This window comes from Fusarium solani (assembly GCF_023522795.1).
Source record: "Fusarium solani strain SB1 chromosome Unknown bctg00000000, whole genome shotgun sequence".
NCBI classification, from domain to species: domain Eukaryota; kingdom Fungi; phylum Ascomycota; class Sordariomycetes; order Hypocreales; family Nectriaceae; genus Fusarium; species Fusarium solani.
In genome coordinates, this window is record NW_027072157.1 from 1,856,784 (window position 1) to 1,875,955 (window position 19,172).

Sequence of the window (19,172 nt, forward strand, 5' to 3'; positions counted from 1 at the left end):
TCGTAGCTCTTGTTCGGCAACGACGCACGTCGTGGCTGTCACCGCAGTAGCGGGGGGAGAAAAGACGCGTCATGGTCAGATGGATGGTCTGGTGTGTCTCGATGCTCCCGAATCTCGTTCCGTTCGCTCGCTCCCCTGGCCGCTCTTCGTCTGGCCTGGCTGCTGCTGCTGTGCCGGAGCCATCCATGGATCTCGAGAGGCTCGTCTACTAGCTGAATGCGCTGCGCTTCGCTGTAGCCCTCCCTGGACGCGCATGTGTCGCCTCCAAAGGACCCATTTCAACTGTCCATCCGTTGCCCATATTGGATGCTCAGGAAGCTGATTGCTACTGAATCCGCGTAAACCCAAGTCACAAGCAAGGCAAGAACACGAGGATGGAAGGTACCTTACATACCGACCCAGCACATCACCTCACTTAAAATATCCATATGTCGACTGTTCCCCTCACACTCCCCGAGTGATCTTATTTTTTGTTTGGAAAAGAAGAAGACTTCCCTCTCTCTCGCTCAATTCCTGCGGCTGCGTCGTCTTTCGTTATTGTAATTATTTCCTCTCACGCGCTCGAGCCGTCAGTCAGTCAGTCATCCTTCTCCAATCCATCCATCTATCGGCACGGATACTGCACCTCCTCTGGATCCTGGTCGAGTGATTCGGAGCAATCAATCCCACGAGCAAGGCATTCTCACCCGTTATTGGGCCAGTCCCCTCGACCAAAGAGCTTTGTTACTATCCACGACACGACACGACATTACCGGCATACTCCAGGTTTTCAACTAATTACCCTTAATTGCGGTGGCACCTTGCTTGAAGGTGAATACCATACCACGTCTGCCGCCATCAATCAAATCCTATCGTGGCGCCAGCCCATCTCGAGATAACGACATTCGCTCAAGCATCCCTGCCTGGCCTCCCCGAGCACCACGGAACACTCGAAACCCGATCTCCAGCCCCCCGCCGTCCGCCACACTCACGCAAGTGGTTGCAGCGCCTCAGTCCAGACCCATCAAAACCATCCACGCCCACGAGGCCTTGGCAGGTTTGAGCGTCCCCCTGTGTTCCAGCAATCAAAGGCAGCCAGAGCAGCAAGCCACTCTGGACGACCGACTCACTGAACGTGGCACGGCTCAGTTCCCCCTGTTATTAGTCGCGCCGGCCGAGATTGGAGACCGTCCTAGTCGATAGTGACGTCAGGACTCAGCGCCAAAGACAGAAGGAGAAAAAAAGGTTGACCGGGTCTGACGCAAGCACTTGCGAAGTGCTGTTTCGAGAACGATCACCAAAGAAAGGTGGGCTTCAAACAGCATCGCCGACAAAAGGATATTCAAACCGAATTACGGGAAGACAAGCAGAGACGGAAAGGGAAGATACAAGGAAACATCCTTGCGAGTACCAAGAAAAGAACCGCCTCCTCCACCTCCACCTCGAGCTGTCTACCTGCCTACCGTAGGTACGGAGTACATACAGCAACGGCAGCGCATTTCCGGTGCAGATCTCACATCACTATCACGCAGCCGCCGCTAGAGCAACAAGAAATTCAGCATTGCAACCCAACTGGAAGTCTACTCTTATCCACGGTCGCTCTTCGCCCACATCCCGGTCGGGTTTATTGGCCTGTTTCACAACCGCGATAAGGACGAGATTTCAGTACCTGGTTGCCCAGCCGCTCAACCTACAGCGTCTACCCAGAGGTGCTAATCCCGGCCGACCACGGCATCAACGAATGATCACGTCGTCCAGCGTCCGGAGCTAAACACACTTGCAGCTGTATTACAGTACCTACAGCACAGCTCACAAAGAGAGTACCGAGTTACCTTGCTGGAATCTGGAGCGGCTTGTTGAGCCACTCGCAACCCCTACTGCGACACCCAGACGTGCCTAGCTCTCTCGGCGCCGGCGCCTGTCCACGAGTCGGATCCACCCTCTGTCGTCTCTGACCAGGTTCATCTTTGATAGCCCCCCAAGCTCCGCCGGAAGCAGCCCACTCTGCCGCTCCCACACCCCAACCTCTTCCAGAGTCATCCTACGCCAGCTACTCTTCAAGGCCCCAAATCTCCACTCGCAAAAATATCCATCTCCCAGGCCCACGACGCTTCCTCATCTTCCTTGCTAGTAGCCGTTTGGCTTTGTTTCGGCCTCTCTCCCCGACCGCGTTGCTCCTTGCTCCTTGCAACCTCTTGTCCACAATCTCCATCTCATCGGTCGATTGCCTGCGTCTCTCCGCTCGACTTATCGCCCTGAGACCCTAGTCGCAAGCGCAAGGGCCGTCTTCGAGATCCATCCAGTCCCAGCAACCATATCAAATAAAACAGTCGTCTCCCCAAGCGCCCGCAACCATGGCGACCTCCACGGACCAGTATCGCCAATACCCACCGCCGTCGAATTATCCGGCCCAGCAATATCAGCAGCAGCAGCAGCAGCAGCAACAACAACAGCAGCTGCACTATCAAAACTCCCAGACCCAGCCCCAGTCCCAGCCGCGCCGGACCTCACAGAACCCACCCGCCGATCATCGAACCTTCAGTTTCCATTCTCAACGATCGCATAAGAGCTCTGGGAGCAAGGATTTGCAGGAAACACACGCAGAGAAGGAAGCAAAACGTCTACACAGCAAAGCCGACCCCACCTTGGCTATCAGCGAAGCAGAGCCATGTATGTCATGCCATTCACTCCGTGTGAGGGTGATCAGGAGTCAACTAACACGGAATCAGCTGTTGTCGCCGCCATGATGACCGAGTCGACTTTTGCGCCTCTGCGCTCAGTACAACACAAAGATACATACGGAAACGCCATCGGTTTGTCGCCTCATTCACCATCGCACCAACATGACTAACATTAAACTCACAGCCGATCCCGACAAGTCAAATCCTACTCGAAACAGATGGGAACGCCCGCTAGACACAATTCGAAGTTTTGAGGCCGCGATTGACGGTGGTTACTCACGCAAGTCGCTCTATCGAGCGGGTGAGTCAAGATTCGACCTCCGACTAGGTCAGACCACTAACACCATGGCAGAGACAGACTCACAAGCCAATTGGAATCGACGCAACAGTTCTTTTACCAACCAAACTCGTTATCCTCACGACAGCTACTATGGTCGACCTGCGTCTCTCAGGCCCGAAAACTCTCACTACGAGTCGGGACCTCCCCGAAGCAGCTACTTTGATGGGCAGGCTTACAACAACGGTTACGGGACCGGGCCGTCGCGGCAACGGATGTCTAGGTTACAGTCGGAGCCACAGTACCAAAGCCACGGACGTGACCAGAACATTTACCCTCTGCCTCACAAGGATCGATCATATGAGACCGTGACATCTGCAGCGGGCAGCGGCAACTCGGATCAGGCAGGATACCAGACGGACCCCACGAGCAGCGACAACAGCTCGATCGATCGGACAATGCCGGCTAAGCGCCGCGAACCTTTCAACGAGCACGGCTCCGCTCCCAACATGGCACAGCAACCGTATCAGCCCCGACCCTGGCCGGGCTCCGGCGCTAATGGAAACGGGAAACAACCACAAGGACCGCCGCCTCCACAGGCGCGACCTGCTGCAGCACAACAGCCACCAGCTGCGGCTCAGAAACCGAAACACACGCTTCTAAGGCGAACATCGACGCAACAGTCGCAACAGTTGCAACGGCCTGAGTCTGCCGGTGGCGAAAAACGTAAGAGTTGGTTCGCTCGCCGGTTCAGCAAAAACACTTGAGAAAATCGATGGTTCGATCGATAATAACGACTATACACACCTCCGCACGTACATGTACACGTGCACGCACGCGCATACGCATACGCACATTCTTATGCTCTTACTCTCCTTTGTTGATACCCGTTTTCTTGATCTTGAAGATCAACTGTGCTCCAAGCGCAGCACTTGACTTCAAGCAATCCGCTTTCCACTTCTCTGGTGGACGCGGAGTATTCTGTGCGATGAACTGCGATTGTCTGTGTGGGGGAGCAAGGACAGCAACTTTTTGGGCTAATTTGGACGGGGTCGCGTTGATGAGTTTCAAGACCTTGACTGAGGAATGGAAGCAAGGCATACGAACGGATCTGGCTGAGGAGATGGTACATAAGCACACGAAACTGTACGAGGCGTTGGCGGGTTCAAGTTTGCGCAACTCATTCCTTGAGGATATCCAGTGGAGGAGGGGAGAGCAGATGACGGATCTATCCGCCACGGCCAAGACTAATCATGCTCAGGCTCTGGAACGTACAGATAGCATATACACGTGGCTGCAGGCAGAGGTCGCTCAGGTATGGCTCGTCCAGACGGACGGGTTCATGGAAGCGACGAGAGAAAATAATTTTGATGGCGACCCGATATCTATGAATGTGCCAAATCCGCGAGTGATGGAGGTGAAAGATTGTGACATTGGGTGAGCAGAATGAGTTGTAAAGGGGCAATATGCGAACGACCATGGCTCCAACTATTGATCCTTTTTACTGTCAAGCTTTGGTTTACCTGGCTGCTCGACGTTCTCCTCCTTCATTGCGACGATGATATATGCAACCAGCACGACATTGGCCATGACAGCAGCAAAGCCACCAGCGAAGGATGAGTTGCCTGGTAGTGAATGGTTAGCTGAGACGTGATGATGACGACACCTGGCGGATGAGAGGAGAGCCATACCCCGGAAGATGGTATTAACAGTGAGAAAGTAGGATCCGATGGGAAGGACAATCATGCCAATAGTAAAGGCCAAGAGCTTGTAGATGACATCCCTGTTGGATTTGGTTAGTTTTGTTTTCATCCAGACGCGGCGGGATGAGTTGTGATGGGGATAATGTGAAGATGAGGACACAGAGGACAGTACTCACTTTGGCACAGCAGGAGCAATATCGGACTTTTCCTCAATAGGGTCATCCTTATCGAGGATGGTCTTTTCAGTCGCAATGATACGTCGGGTAGCCATTTTTGTGAGATGGCAGATGAATGTGAAGTGATTTGGGGAGGGGGATATCGGATTGAACGGAGTCGAGCTGGATGAGTTTCAGTGAGAGCCAAGCAAGAGACGGGAGGCTTGAGGCTCACACGTCCCACCTGCACGTGCAAGCCAGCACTGAGTTGGTTTTAGTGAAAGCACTTGCCAGGCGATGGCCAGCGCCCAAGATGTGAATTGAAATAAAGAAATATTCTTTGTCCTCACAAAGAGTCCGATATAATTCAAATATGTGCTATTAATAACAGTATCTGGCACTGATTCTTGACCTTCTCTCTGTCCCATCCTGCTCCCATCCTCCATTCCACGGCACGTGACTTCGCGATGCCGATCGTGTGCTAGTTGGGTGTGTAATGTGGCGGAAGCGCGTCTCGTCTTGAACAAACGGGCTCGAAAAATCTCCACCCTCTCTCGGGGTCAGCCACCAACGAAACCGAGCCCTCTCACGCTCGTCGACACTGCAGGAGTTTCCATTGTCAATAACGAGCACTGACAACACGGTGCCCGCCCTGACGTTTCCTCCCTTTCTCGTCAAATGGCCCCTCTTGTTCTCGTTCTTTGCCTTCCATCCCACTTTGGGGCATAATCGCTAATTCAAACAAACGCTCTCTTCCCAAAACGAACCAATTCTCTCGCCCCCGCCTCACCTCGCCCTCGAACAACCCAACCCATTCTCTCTCTATTGTCATTTTTCCCTTTTGGGAACTATTCAGCATGGCGCGAAGCTCCTCGCCGTTACCAATCCGGCATTCAAACGCCGTACCACGAACGCCGTCACTCGCTCGCAACACGATCCTCATTGACGATGCCGACGAACTAGGAGCAGAAACCATACCTTGCTCACCGTCCGCCTTTCTTCGCGATCGTGAAACAACACAACCAACTCAGATTCTTCAAAAGCCCATGCTTGCATCTATGAGATCGTCCTCTCCCGCAAGCAGCATCATTGAAGTTCCTGCGTCCTCGCCTTTTCAACAACCCAAGAAGTCCACACCCCTAGCAACCACCCGACTCGCCCCTGTTGGCACGATATTCCGTCCGCCCCAGCGGCCACCTACCACCATGACCAACAAGCGTCCAGCAATGGACCCCATCAACCTCATCTCTGACGACGAAGATGACCTCACTCCTCCCCGCGGAGACATTCGGCCGACGACGTTTAAGGCGCAGATCTCGGCCTTTGCATACGACCCTGAGGCGGATGAGAGGCAGGTTAGAAGCAGACTCCGTCAAATCTTTGACGTTTTTGGGGACAGAGTGCCCTCAGAAAAGGCCAGAAGTGCTCTGAAAGCATGCCACAACGATATCGATGACACAATCCTTCTCCTGGAACGACAAATGGCACAGGAACGACAAAAGCCTGCACCCAAGCCCAAAAGGCGTCTTATCAACAAGGGTGCTCTGCAGTCAGTTGCTATTAGCAGCCGAGATACATCCCGTTCTCAATCTCGCACGGCATCCCCAAGCCCTCAGAAACCTCGACGACGATTGATACAAGGTCGACGAAATCAGCCCGATCCCTCCTCCCAAGTTTCTCTACCTGAGCTTCCCTCGAGCGACGATCCACTAGTTATCAACCTCGTTGACGATGACAAGGAGGATACATACCAGGCAGAGGCTTCACCAGAGCCGACCGACGACGCTGATGACAAGGTGCTAAACTACATCAACACGAGCACAATTCAGGAATTGGCGGCCATGACGGGCATGAAGGAGTCTCAGCTCGAGTGCATGGTTGAGAAGCGACCATTCGACGATCTTGAGAAGGCCAGAAGGGTAACCATAGGAAAGAAGCCAGGTGCTCGGAAGGCATCGAAGATCAGCATTGGTGACAACGTCGTCGACGCAGTTGGGGTTTTCCTCGATGCAGTTTCCGCAATTGACCAGGTCGTTGCCAAGTGCGAGGCCGATGCCAAAGCCATCAAGGGTCAGGTTGACACATGGGATGTCGACACTTTTGGTCATGACAAGCGGGCACGACGTCAGACTTCGGAGGAGAACCTTCCTCCCACCCCGACAAGCTTCAGCGCTGTCAAGTATGTTCGTCCTCCCATCCCTCGTCAGCCTCGCTTCATGGACGGTCACTGCGAGATGAAGCCATTCCAGCTTGTCGGTCTCAACTGGATGTCTCTTCTGTACAACTTCAACATTGGGTGTATCCTGGCCGATGAGATGGGCCTGGGCAAGACCTGCCAGGTCATCTCACTCATCTGCCACCTCGTTGAGGATTACAACAACAACCCCAGCCGGAAGCGGCCCTGGCCGAATCTCATCGTCGTTCCTCCTAGCACATACAACAACTGGCTCGGCGAGTTTGAAAGGTTCGCTCCTGATCTGTCGGTGATTGGATATCGAGGCTCTCAGACCGAACGAGCTGAGATCGCCTACGAGATTGAACAGGAACCGGAGGCGTTCCACGTCGTCCTTGCGACCTACTCTCAGATCAACAACATTGCCGATATCGAGGCCATGCAGTCATTCGAACTCAACGCCGCCATCTTCGATGAGGGCCACAAGATGAAGAATCCCGAGACCAAAATCTACAAGGACCTCCGCCGCATCACGGCGCAATGGAAGATGCTGCTTACAGGTATGTCACTCACTCACTCAATCACTCAATCGACTTGACTGTTGCTAACAATTCCTAGGAACTCCTGTTCAAAATAACCTCTTGGAGATGACTTCTCTCCTCAACTTCATCAATCCCGAAATGTTCAACAGCTGTATGGAGCATATCCAGTACATCTTTAGTCAAAAGGTCACCGTCAGGGACGTCTCGAACGGCGCTTTCCTGTACAGCGAGCGTGTCAAGCGAGCCCGCACCATCCTGGAACCCTTTATTCTCCAGCGTCGCAAGGATCAAGTCCTGTCGGATATGCCCCCCAAGATCTGCAATGTCGTTTATTGCGAGATGAGCGAGAGTCAGAAAGCAGTCTATGCCGAGTATGAGGAGGTGTTCCGACAAGAGCCATCTCAACGTGCTAAGAAGGCTCGCGGTCGCCAGAACGACCAGAACAACGTCTGGATCCAGCTTCGCAAGGCTGCGCTTCACCCTCTCCTATTCAGACGCCACTTTGACGACGCCAAGGTGGAGAAGATGGCTCAGATCCTGATGGACAATGTGTCGCAGGATGAGCTACACCAGCCCGATATCAAGCACCTTATTCAAGAGCTCAAGAACGCTTCCGACTTTGAGCTACACCTCTGGTGCCGTGACTACCCCAAGCTTCTCGGACGCTTTGATGTTCCCGAGGAGACGGAGATGGATAGTGGCAAGGTCAAGAAGCTGCTTGAGCTGATCCAACAGTACCAGGAGAATGGCGATCGGGTCTTGGTGTTTAGCAAGTTCTCGCGTGTCATTGAGCTCCTGCAGGAAGTCCTCTCTCTGCAGGGAATCCAGCACCGCATCCTAATGGGCAACACCAACGTCTCTGACCGCCAGACGCTCATCGACGAATTCAACGATGACCCCGAGATTCCAGTGTTCCTCCTCACCACTGGAGCCGGCGGCACGGGCATCAACCTCACAGCCGCCAACAAGGTCATCATCTTTGACCAGTCGGACAACCCTCAGGACGACATCCAGGCCGAGAACCGCGCCCATCGTCTCGGTCAGAAGCGCGACGTCGAGATCATCCGACTCATCGCATCGCACACTATCGAAGAGCTCATCTACAAGGCCTGCCAGAAGAAGATTGAGCTCGCCAACAAGGTCACAGGCGCCGTCGAAGACGAAGATGCCGCCGTGGCCGAGCAGAACCTCGAGACCGAGGTTCGCAAGATGCTCATGGAGGAGCAGATGACGCCGCCATAGGACGAGGCGTCGGATCCCTTCTGAGCAAGTATCATCGACGACGAGGCATTGCGTCTCACATTTTCAATGTTCTTTCACACATTTCTACATGATTCACCCTTGTCAGAAGCATTTACATTTCTCTGCACAGCGTGGCAGAGCGGTTGGTTGTGTCAAATTCCATCAACTCGCATCCCACGACCCTTGGACGGTTCCTATTCCCCGTCTTTTATTATCATGACCAAGTGTCGTCTTCACACGAGATGAGGCGGTCTCGTCCGTTCGAGTCCTCGAGTCTCATCTCCAAAAATTCATCTGCATCGGAAAAAGCTACAGGGTCTTGCTCGTCGCATGGAGGGGAAGCACTTTGTATGGATGTTTGGTTTGTCTTTCTCAATGAACATACACGGCTAGGCGAGGGACAAGGGGCGGCAATGGACATGGACAGGAAAGGTTATGATTTGCTATAGGTATTTTTTTCTCACTTTTTTTTTTTTGGAGCCCATGGTTTATAGAAGATACATAGGGAAACTGAGCACGAAGCATCAAAATCAGTTTATCATGATATGAAAAGGGTACCATTATGAACTCGATGTTGACGGTTGCACCCGTAGTGTCTCGTCCTTATCACTATCAAGGTTAGAGGCAGTTGAAAAAAACTAGGGTCCATTCCATTTCATCAAGGTCACGCACCAACCTCCTAACTTCCCCTCTAGCACCGGCCCGTCACTGAACCGTCCGTCCGTCGTCCCCCCGCGCAACGCTAGACCCTGACCAAAGTCCAAGCGCAATAACACAAATAAAAGAGAGAAAAAAAGATACACACAAGGCGACCAGCAGCGGTGAGAGGAGCCTCCAGCCAGACCGTGCACCTCCCGTCCTTTTGACCACGGGAACGGGGATATAGGAGGGGGTGACAAGGTTTGACGCGGAAGCCCGGGTCGAGGGTCACATTGCGTTGAAAGCTCGAGAGTATTGGATCTTTTTGAACCGTTATGGCTTCTCATTGCCCTGTGGTTGGTTACAGGGAATTTACACTTTAGCCGTCGCCCATCAGCCAGACGGGAGACGGGAGACGGTAGACGGTAGACGGTAGACGGGCAGCCGTTGAGGTTATCGGCGGTGAATGGAATGTGACCATGAAACATGTTAGACATTGGATGAATAGATTTCTCCATTGAAGATTCCCCGACCTCTATAGTAACCGCTACCTCTCCAGCAGCAAAAAACCCATGTCCAATGACCGACCGACCTATTCTCGATCCCAAAAAATCAAACACGAAACTTGAAGATGCGCGTTGCTTGTGCGCGAGGATATCACTATTACAAAACCAGATAAATAATAGCCAAAAACTCCGAGGACATCCCATGTCCATGCCTGTAAATCCTGTTCTTTTGATGTGAAGGGGGTTCCCTTCGTGGCCACCGCGATGGGTTGGCTGAGACTTGCGCTGATAGAGAAATGGAAATCAAAGATGGGAAGATGATGTACAAGAGAAGGTGCAAGAACGTGATCTCAAAGACCTGGTCGCCATTACCAGGTTGAGTGTAGCCTGCTCCGGCGACCAGATCGCGTCTTGAGGCCCACGTCGCCGTTCATTATTAGACTCTTCCAGCGACGGTTTACGGCATGGCGATCGCGGCCGAGGTTTCGGGCGCAATCTTGCCATTCAGTCTTGGATAGCTTGAGCTTCTCGAGTACGAGTTCGATGAGGATGCGATCATCCTCAGCGGTCCACTCTTCTTCTCCAACTTCGGCGCTGTTGTTTTCTGTGTTGGTTTCGGTGGTGTTGTTGCCCTGCATTCTGTGGAAGTCGGAGCGCTCGAGACCAAGAGGAAGTTGTTCAGGAGCGATGCGCGTGCGCTTAGGTGTTGAGGGTGCAACTGGTTCGGCGGGCTGGCATGGCGACGATGGCGCCTCACTAGCCGAGTCACTTTCGGAACCATAGCGGTCTGCATCGTCCTCGGGGGTGCGGCGTCTCTTGTTGGCGCCACGCGGCGGAGCGCGCTTGGTGATCTTCTTGGGTCCGACCGGCTCACGGCGATTGTCGCGCGACCGCAGGCGCAACTTCAGCGGAGGAGGCGCGTGGGCAAGCGGCGGCGTGGGTAGTTGAGCGAGCGATGGCATGGCGCGTGAGTCGGTGGTGATGGGCGCGGGATTGGCGAGCAGAGACTGGAGGGAGCGGCAGGTTGTCATGATGTTGGCGAATGGAGCGTGCGACGGGGGGCTGGCGGGAGGAGAGAAGAGAGAGGGTTGAAGTCGAGGCTGGGAGGAGTGCGACGAGTGCGATGCATCGCACGACAGAGCGGACGGGAGGAGCATGGCGGCGATTGTTGACTTTCGAGAGGTGGGAGTGAGGAAGACGACGACTTCTGGAGTTGTTGTGTTTTTTAATATAAAGTCGAGCTGGGTGGTTGGCGAGTGGTGCGATTGCGACCAGGATAGAGCAGGCGACAGCGCGCAAAACCAACAGAGGTAGCGACTTGATCTGGAGTATGCGCGCGCGCGTCGGATGGAGTATAGATTGATATGAAGACGACGATGATGCGACGCGATGCAATGCGATGCGAATGGAGTCGTGGTTATCCCTCGAGGGAAAGAGTATGTTTGTGTTTGTTGTAGGGGGAAGTGTTGGTGTCTGGTTGTCGGAGTGAAGAGCAGGCGAAATGCGGTGGTGGTGGTGGGAATTGGAATGAATGAACGGGGGGTTGGTCACCTCAGGCAAGTGCGAGTGCAGGTAGGTGGGATTGGATTGGGATTGGAATGGGATGGGAAGGGGCAGGGCAGGGGATGCACTGGCCTAATATGGATTGATGGGCCCTCAGAAGGCAGGCACAGTACACAGTACGCACAGTCGGGCTCTCCAAGGCAGGCGCCAGTGCAGCCCACAGTGAGTGACCTGCACGCCTAGCGTGCGCGGCTGCACCATCCAGAGACAGTGCAGACAGCGACGTACGTGAACCCGCCATGGCCGTTGGCGTTTTAGCGGGCACGACGGGGGTGAGACCCCGTGCACCACCTGATCGCCCGACCCTGCCCTTGGGACCCGACATGTCTGATGGACCCAGTCCAGTCCCAGTCCAGCGCTCGGGGTTGCTTCTGTCCATGGTGCTGTCGGTGCCTCGAGCGTTGGGGTGGATGAATGACCTGCCTAAGGATCCATCCATTTACAGGGGATCTATCATTGCAGGGGATGGACCACGAGAGGGCGTACTCGTGTACGTACCCCAGTGACAAGCGCTCTTGACATGGGCACCAAAGACAGCCGCTTGCGGGTATCGAGTTTCTCATGGACAGTCTACGACCCTGGATTTGATCTTGTTCACACAGGCCAGGGGTGTGAGATACATCTCTTCGTAGCGAGATACCCGCAACCGGCGAGACAAAATGCAAAGCAGAGCCTTTTGTTTTTCCTTTCTTCTTTTTCAGGTCCTGTGTGCATGATTTCCCGTCTCTCCATCTTTGGTGCAACACGACAAATGCCCCGGTTATTTTGATTTGCTTTCTTTTTCCTGACGCTTTCTAGACTCTCTCCCGTCAGTTCCATCTTACCCACCTCCACTGATGCCCTCAGCACAAGTGCTTGCTCTCCCTCTTCATATTGTCTCCCTCTTTGTGCCCTCTCCCTCTTTACATGTCTAACAAGCATTATTGCCTTGTTCAACGTCTTCATCTGCGTCATCCATCGCCCTCTTTGCTTCTCCCTCGGCGAAAAGAAACGAAACCTTTAATGAACCCCCTTACCTGACCATGCAAGAAAGAACCAGGCCTCCAGGCAGGTCCCAGACAAGCAGATGCAGATCCGATCTGAGTCCCTCTGCCCGATTATGTGCAGCTGCGATGCGACGCTTGTGCCCGTGTCTGGGGCCGCCGCCGCTTCTCATCTTCAACACAAGCCAGCGAGCGTCAGGAACCCGTGGTGGAAATAAGGAAAAAGAAACGACCAAATCTAGCAGACATCCACCATCATACGACTTACTGCCGCCTCTTCTCGTCCTGGTCGGAATACATCGTAGATTACCCTTCCCCGTGTATCTTTCTTTTTCTGACCTGTCGATATGCCATATTCCAGAAGGTCGGCCTTGATGCCATCGCCAGGCTCCGGCCGGTGGTAGTAGCAACAGCCGAACCGCCCGGCTGAGCAAACAGCCGCACTTGATCTTTTGTTGGGAATAACAAACGAGGCGAGGTGTCGATGATGGATCAAGCCGCTTTCTCCCAAGTGCCGAAACGGAGGTGTTCGTCATCCCTCTCTGCCTTGTATCCCTCCATCCATCTCATAGTGTTTCTCGGCCTATTCCACCACCCTCCCTGGCAAAGACTGCACCGTTTCGGGCTCGATACTGCCCCTCACTGACTCAAGAAACCAGGCTACTCCTGCGACCATCACACGCAGACAAGGGTTTGAAGCACGGCCAGGCACACCAGTTACGGGCTTTTGTGTGCGACTAGCGCAGAGAGGTCTGCATCCGTCTTGTTTCTAGCTGATCTCAGACTCCCATGCTCAAGTCTAAGACCTTGACCGCCGGCTTGGGTCGTCTAATCCGTCACTATCAGCGTCTCAATCTGTTGCGCCTGTCCCTCCACTCGGGAAAGGACCTGGATCGATAATGTTCAAGGCTCACGTAACGAGGCACAGCCAATTTATTATTTCCTGATCGAAGACATCAGCTCACGGATCGAGCGGACAGAGCAGCCAGTGTGCGACAAGCTGTTCATGATGAATTCTCCGCCGACGCACGTTCCGCAGCTGGATGCTACCGCAACACTCGCCTACGGGGCTACGGAGTGGGAGTGGGAGCGTCCCGTCGCGAAGCGGACGAGCTACGGCCGCTCCCACGTTGATACGCTGCAGGGACCGGGTCTGCCGAGTGACAACAGCGACTGGCGGACGGCTGCGGCGTCAATTCATGCCTTGATCGAACCTCCCTCACCGTCACTCGATCCAAAGATGGATGGTACAGATACTGTATCGGCGCAAGTGTGTTCGGCGTGTGACCTCTAGTTGAGACCTCCATTACAACTGAGTCGGTGAGGTCATGGTGCCCCCCATCTCGTTCTCATCATCTCCCACACACTCCCTTCACGTCGGAAGAAGGCCCGCGTGATTCGCCGACCAGACGGGCCGGAAGCGTCCAAGGTGACGCCTCCATCAAGGTGAGCACTTGTAGCTTTCATCGAGAGCTGAAGAGTACATCTTATTACGAGATGGATGATGCAGAGTAATTTCAGCGTGGCGAACATTTTCAGCATGTCAAGCTTGGTTGTGCCTCGATTCACATGGCGAGTGTTCCCCTCGTCATTCAACGCCCGCCAACCTGCAGGTCGCTCGCTCTAGGTCTTCTCATTGCAAAAGGAAAGAGCGTCGCGGTCATGCCTCTACTCTGCAAGTCATCGCTCACGCATGGCACAGCGCATGCGGGCTCTACTGGATGCCATTGGCTCCTCTGCGCAGTCATGCTCCTCTTTTTTGCGCGATTACCGCTCAAGATCGCGAAAAGGACGCGCATGAGGTTGAGAAAAACGCGTGTGAGACGCGTGCGACGCGTTAATGAAAAGCTGCATCACTTTGACTTTAGCCAATAGAAGAATACCAAATGCTGGGTATAAGTGGGGAGGGTCTGCAACCACTTCCGAACATGGCCTGTGCGTGCATCAAGTACCTGTCGCCCCTACCGTGACAGGTCGATACAGTGTGTCGAACTCATTTTCTCACAGTCCAAAGTTGGAACAAGACGGCGGATATCGGACTGGAGCCCTAGGTTGGCTAAGCCTGATCCTATGTTGCAGAGGGCATGGATCCATTCGTCGACTATCCAGGTGAATGGGATCGTGTCGTGTCCTTGCTTCACCGATAGAATTGCGTCATCAGAACCACGCTGGCAGCTTGAGGAGTCATCGTGAGCGTACACGTACACACGAACTGGACGGCATAATCTCGTCTTACAACCAGCTCCCTCGATGTGTTGTCACTCCCTCAAGATGATGCAACACACTCCAATATGTCCAATATTTCACTCACTCCCTCTTGACCGAGGCAAAACTACCGAGTTTTAGCCATAAATAGACTCGCTACGACTATCAACCCCTCCGAGACCCCTCAAGCCAGATGGATCCCTCCCCCGCCCTTCAGCAGGAAAGCCACCTCGTGCACCACGGACCGCTCCCTTGCCCTTGACGGCTCACCCACATCAAGAGGAGAAAAAAGCACATATTGAGAAACATAAACACAAAGACGCGCCTGAAACGGTGGCATAATAAATAACATGCCCCTCTTTTCAGCTCTTTGTCGCGACGGCGGTTCCGTAGAGTTATGTTGAATGACGGCTGGCTTTTCTCGGCGCCTCTATGCTTAGAAAATACAGCCAAGCTTCGACTTGGTATTAGTAGATGAATGAACAAGATCATCCCACCTACGTAATGGTGTAGACTCAACTCGGATGGCTTGGTCTGGGCAGGGGCAGAAGAGCCGCCCTTGGTGTAAGCCCTTGGTAGAAGCTATGGATCCTGGTCTTTGAGTACATTGAGTCTTTTTTGTGTCTCGTGACCAACTCTTGTGTGTGTGGTTCCTTGGTCTCGATCCTCGGGCATAGTCTGACTATTTGCATTGGCGGCTCTACTCCTTGGAACTCCCCCTTACATGCCCAGTCTGCGTGTGTCTGCCAATCCACACCATTGTGATTACTGTGGCGGTTTCACTGCCAGACTATGTGTAGCTGAATGCACCTACTTTACAAGGCTTTCATGAACCAAGTTTCACATCGACTTACACGTGAACCAACTTTTTCCACACTCTTGCTCTGAGCCTTACCCTATACGTGGCCCGCTAGAAGTTGGGGCCAATGTCGTAAATCTGACCAATACGCGGGGCTGGCCTTTGCTGGAGACCGCAATTTGTGGGTGGAGGGTCATGGGCGGTGAATCGAGAGGTGGGTATAGGGTCACTGTTGAGTGTAGCCAGCAGGGGAGCCTCCTCCTTCATATGGAAGTCATCACGATTCCTGTAAGGTGGATTTAGTCTCAACTATTTCAGCGCCAATACATAGAAAGTTTAGCAGGGAGGGGAGGGGGGCTATCAGCTTCAGCCACGTACAGAATCATGCAGCTGCGTTGAATGATGCTTCATCCATATATATAGGATGTGTATATACATATGTTCAGACTCCTGAGGGTTCATTTATCCTTGAGCCAAGATCGAGACCCCAGCAACCACGACTCCTTCAACTCACCAGACCTCCAACTACACCCATCCATTGATATCATACACCACCCTGGACCTCGGTTCTCCCATGCAGTATATAATACCTCACTCCAAGCATCACCAGCCAAACCATACACCCAATCTTTTCCCATTCATGACAGGCACTATATTATTACGTCGTGATTATATCCAAGCCGCGTCCCCCCATAAACGCCAAGCGCAAGAGCTGCATCATCCTTCGCCCTGTCAAAACTCTCCCGTTCCCATCATCGCACGCCATGCAGAAAATGCCAGTTGCACCAGGGTCCTCCCATCAACACCTGGCTCCCCTCAGCAGCCTCTCACCCCCAATCAGATTAGAATCCCCTGCTATACCACCTCTCAAAGTATCCAGAATTCCCAGGTCTCCCCCTTTTTTAGTCTAAAAGCGGTATTTCCAACAAGACAAGGAGAGTAATGGAGGACAAGAAGTTGCGCCAGAAAAGACAACTCCTGGAATCCAACCCTACACAAAAGCTCCCCCAGATGCAGTGATGCAGTGTATGAAAAGAAGATGTAACAGTGTCGTCGTCGAATGAACATGCCTTTGTTGCTGCTGATGCAAGGACGGACAGGAAAGAAAGAAAATATAGGCCGGTATGTGTCGTAAAGCCCGGCTTCCCAAGAATCGGAGTTGTTTTTGTTGTGAATTAGTCGTTTCCGCCATATCATGCATGGCCACGCCCCCTTTGAGCGGGCTCGGTTCCGTCCGGCTTCCCTCCCTTTACATCACCACACAGTCCTTGTCGTCCTTGTTGTTTTTCTGTATCTTGCCATTCCGTGGTGGAGCAACATCCATCGGGGTTCCCTGGCCGCTTACAGCTGCCTGGATAATCGCCAGTCGCTGTCTGGCTCGCTCGTCTCCGGCATCAGCAGCCTTGACGTACCAAACGTTGGCTTCCAGGGCGTCGCGTCGACATCCAATGCCCATCTCGGTAAAGTATCCAACAGCGTATTGAGCCTTGACGTAACCTAGGACCTTGTTAGTGACTGCAGCAACTCCATCTACGATTTCATGACTTACCCAAATCTGCGGATCGACGCGCCCACTCGTAGGCCTCCTCCTCGTCCTTCTCCAAAATTGGAGGAGCACCAACCATGTACCAGGCGCACAGTCCCATCATAGCACCAGCATGCCCCCGCTCAGCCGCGCCAGTGTAAAAGTGCACACTGAGTGCAGGATCGCGAGGGCAGTTGAGCAAACCGTGCTCATAGGCATCACCGAGACGGTAGTTGGCCTCGGGATGACCTAAATCCGCAGCCTGTGTGAAGAGCTCCGCAGCGTGGTTATCGTCCTTGAAGATATCTGCACCATAGCCGTTCTCGTACAAGCAACCGAGCTGGTAGGGCGCCGAATTGTACTGCATGTCCGCAGCCTCACTGGCAAGCTTCATCCACTTGATACCCTCTCGATATCTCTTCTCTCCGAGGTCGCCGGATAGACAGGCCTTCCCCAGCCGTGTCATGGCACCGGGGTGACGCTTCGAAGCAGCTGAGCGTAAGAACTGCACAGCCTTGGCCGGATCTTTGCGGCAGCCCCAGCCAAACTCGTAACACAGCGCTGTTCGATATCCAGATTCGGCATGGCCGTGCTTCGCAGCCAGGACGAAGAGAGGGAAAGCTGAGTTGTAATCCTCCTTGCCCTTGTTGAAGAGTCCAGAGGCATAGCCGTCAGCCAGATAATACTGAGCAAAAGGATAACCAGCGCTAGACAGGCGCTGGAGGATTTGCCGGGCCTCGCGAACCAGCTCATAAGGGGTCGAGACGGAGCCCTCAGCAGTCGGGCTATCACGGCCCTTTTGCGGTTTCGGACTGTTCTTGCGCATCTTGGGATCCGAGACATCCAGGCCTTGCTCCTGAGCGGTGGAGATCAGGAAGACGGCAAACGAGTATTGGATCGACAGGTCATTGGTCTTCTTGACATTGGCACGGTACATGTCTAGAGTCTTTTGTGTGCTCAGGAGAGAGGCGTTGTTGCCAATGACTGTTCGGAGGTTCGAGTTGTCGGGAGTCAGGGGCGCCGGGCCTTGCTGGGGATATGGCGCATTGAGCAGTTCTGCATACGTTGACAGCCTTACATCAGGGGATTTACGTGCCTGCGAGCCACCCGGCATTAAACCAGGGGAGCGCCCGCGACCGTCCGAGTAGATGGAGTAGGATGATTGCGGTCGAGGCATCGAAGTCCTCCGCAGGTTACTCGAACTCGGTGTCAAGTGGCGTCCAAGGTTGGAAGCACTCTCAGCCAGATCGGGGGTGGAATGGCTCCTCGACTCCTCATTGGGAACGCTCGATACACGAGGCGGAAAATCCTTCTGGTGGTGGTACTGAAACTGGGGGACAGACTGGTTCCCAGGCAGATTTCCTTCAATGATGGAGCTTTCTGGAGAGTCACCTATTGTTCGGGCTTCGGCATTCTCGTTGATGCCTGACAGGGAACTTGCACTCGTTGTTGCAGACGACTCGATCGAAGTTTGCTGCGGGTTTGTGCTCGCTGTTTCATCCGACTCGCGGCTGTTGCGGAACTGGTCTTGGTTGCGCACTCTGTCCGTAGGACTTATCTTGTTGTGCTCGTAACGCTCATGACTCGCCGTGTAAGTGGGAGACAGGTTCGACACGGCATTGGGACTCCTGGTTGGGCTAGACACGGTGGGTTGAGACTGGCGAGCAAAGGATGTATCAAGTGGCAGGGCCGGAGTCCTGTCGGCTCGTGGGGTTCCCTGAGCACCATCGTAGAAGTCCTGGGGGTCCTCCAACTCGGCCCTGAAGCCATGGGGCGGAGGTGGAGGAGCGGCATCTGGGGGCGAGGGGAGGGGATGGCGGGTGCGGTCGGCCAGCTCTAGCCGCGAGGCCTGCCGCTGAGCATGTTCGATGTCCGCGTTCGAGGGCTGTGCCCAGTTCTCGTCCTGAAAATTAACACGAACGGGGGAGACCGGGGCCTGGCGCAGTTGGGGGCCGTTGGCGAGGTTGAGATTTGGGACACGAACGGGGCTTCGGGGTGTATCGTCGCTTTGCCTCGAGTCCTGGTAGTTGGAAGTGGGCGACGCTGCAGTTGGGGGCGGTGAGGTGGTGACTGCAGCCATGGTTGCGTGTGAGAGTGAGGCTTTGGCAGTGCCGGGGCAGCCAAGCGTGAGGGTGAGAGCTTTTCGTCAAAACGAGTGTCGAGGTGAAGGGGGTGGTTCGACAGCCTTGCGACGAAGCAG

At 53.9% G+C, this 19,172-nt stretch overlaps 5 protein-coding genes across 5 annotated transcripts; 2 read left to right on the forward strand and 3 right to left on the reverse strand.

The window, feature by feature from the left end:
* Positions 1-2,333: 2,333 nt before the first annotated feature.
* Positions 2,334-3,704, forward strand: MRS44_000581 (uncharacterized protein; the record flags this gene model as incomplete). Its single annotated transcript, XM_065624112.1, has 3 exons — positions 2,334-2,649; positions 2,709-2,792; positions 2,845-3,704. 3 exons carry the CDS (start codon positions 2,334-2,336, stop codon positions 3,702-3,704), a joined length of 1,260 nt encoding a protein of 419 aa, XP_065479829.1.
* A 721-nt stretch (positions 3,705-4,425) lies between these two features.
* Positions 4,426-4,911, reverse strand: MRS44_000582 (uncharacterized protein; the record flags this gene model as incomplete). The annotated part of the gene is made up of 3 exons (XM_065624113.1): positions 4,426-4,562; positions 4,629-4,720; positions 4,817-4,911. The coding sequence occupies 3 exons, from the start codon at positions 4,909-4,911 to the stop codon at positions 4,426-4,428; spliced, it is 324 nt and encodes a 107-aa protein (XP_065479830.1).
* A 741-nt stretch (positions 4,912-5,652) lies between these two features.
* On the forward strand, positions 5,653-8,752 carry MRS44_000583 (uncharacterized protein; the record flags this gene model as incomplete). The annotated part of the gene is made up of 2 exons (XM_046275109.2): positions 5,653-7,528; positions 7,587-8,752. The coding sequence occupies 2 exons, from the start codon at positions 5,653-5,655 to the stop codon at positions 8,750-8,752; spliced, it is 3,042 nt and encodes a 1,013-aa protein (XP_046139174.1).
* Positions 8,753-10,265: 1,513 nt separating this feature from the next.
* Positions 10,266-11,839, reverse strand: MRS44_000584 (uncharacterized protein; the record flags this gene model as incomplete). Its single annotated transcript, XM_046275108.2, has 2 exons — positions 10,266-11,104; positions 11,689-11,839. 2 exons carry the CDS (start codon positions 11,837-11,839, stop codon positions 10,266-10,268), a joined length of 990 nt encoding a protein of 329 aa, XP_046139173.2.
* Positions 11,840-15,558: 3,719 nt separating this feature from the next.
* MRS44_000585 (uncharacterized protein) lies at positions 15,559-19,052 on the reverse strand (the record flags this gene model as incomplete). Its single annotated transcript, XM_046267711.2, has 3 exons — positions 15,559-15,733; positions 16,701-16,944; positions 16,997-19,052. The coding sequence occupies 3 exons, from the start codon at positions 19,050-19,052 to the stop codon at positions 15,559-15,561; spliced, it is 2,475 nt and encodes an 824-aa protein (XP_046139171.2).
* Between the last annotated feature and the right edge of the window lie 120 nt (positions 19,053-19,172).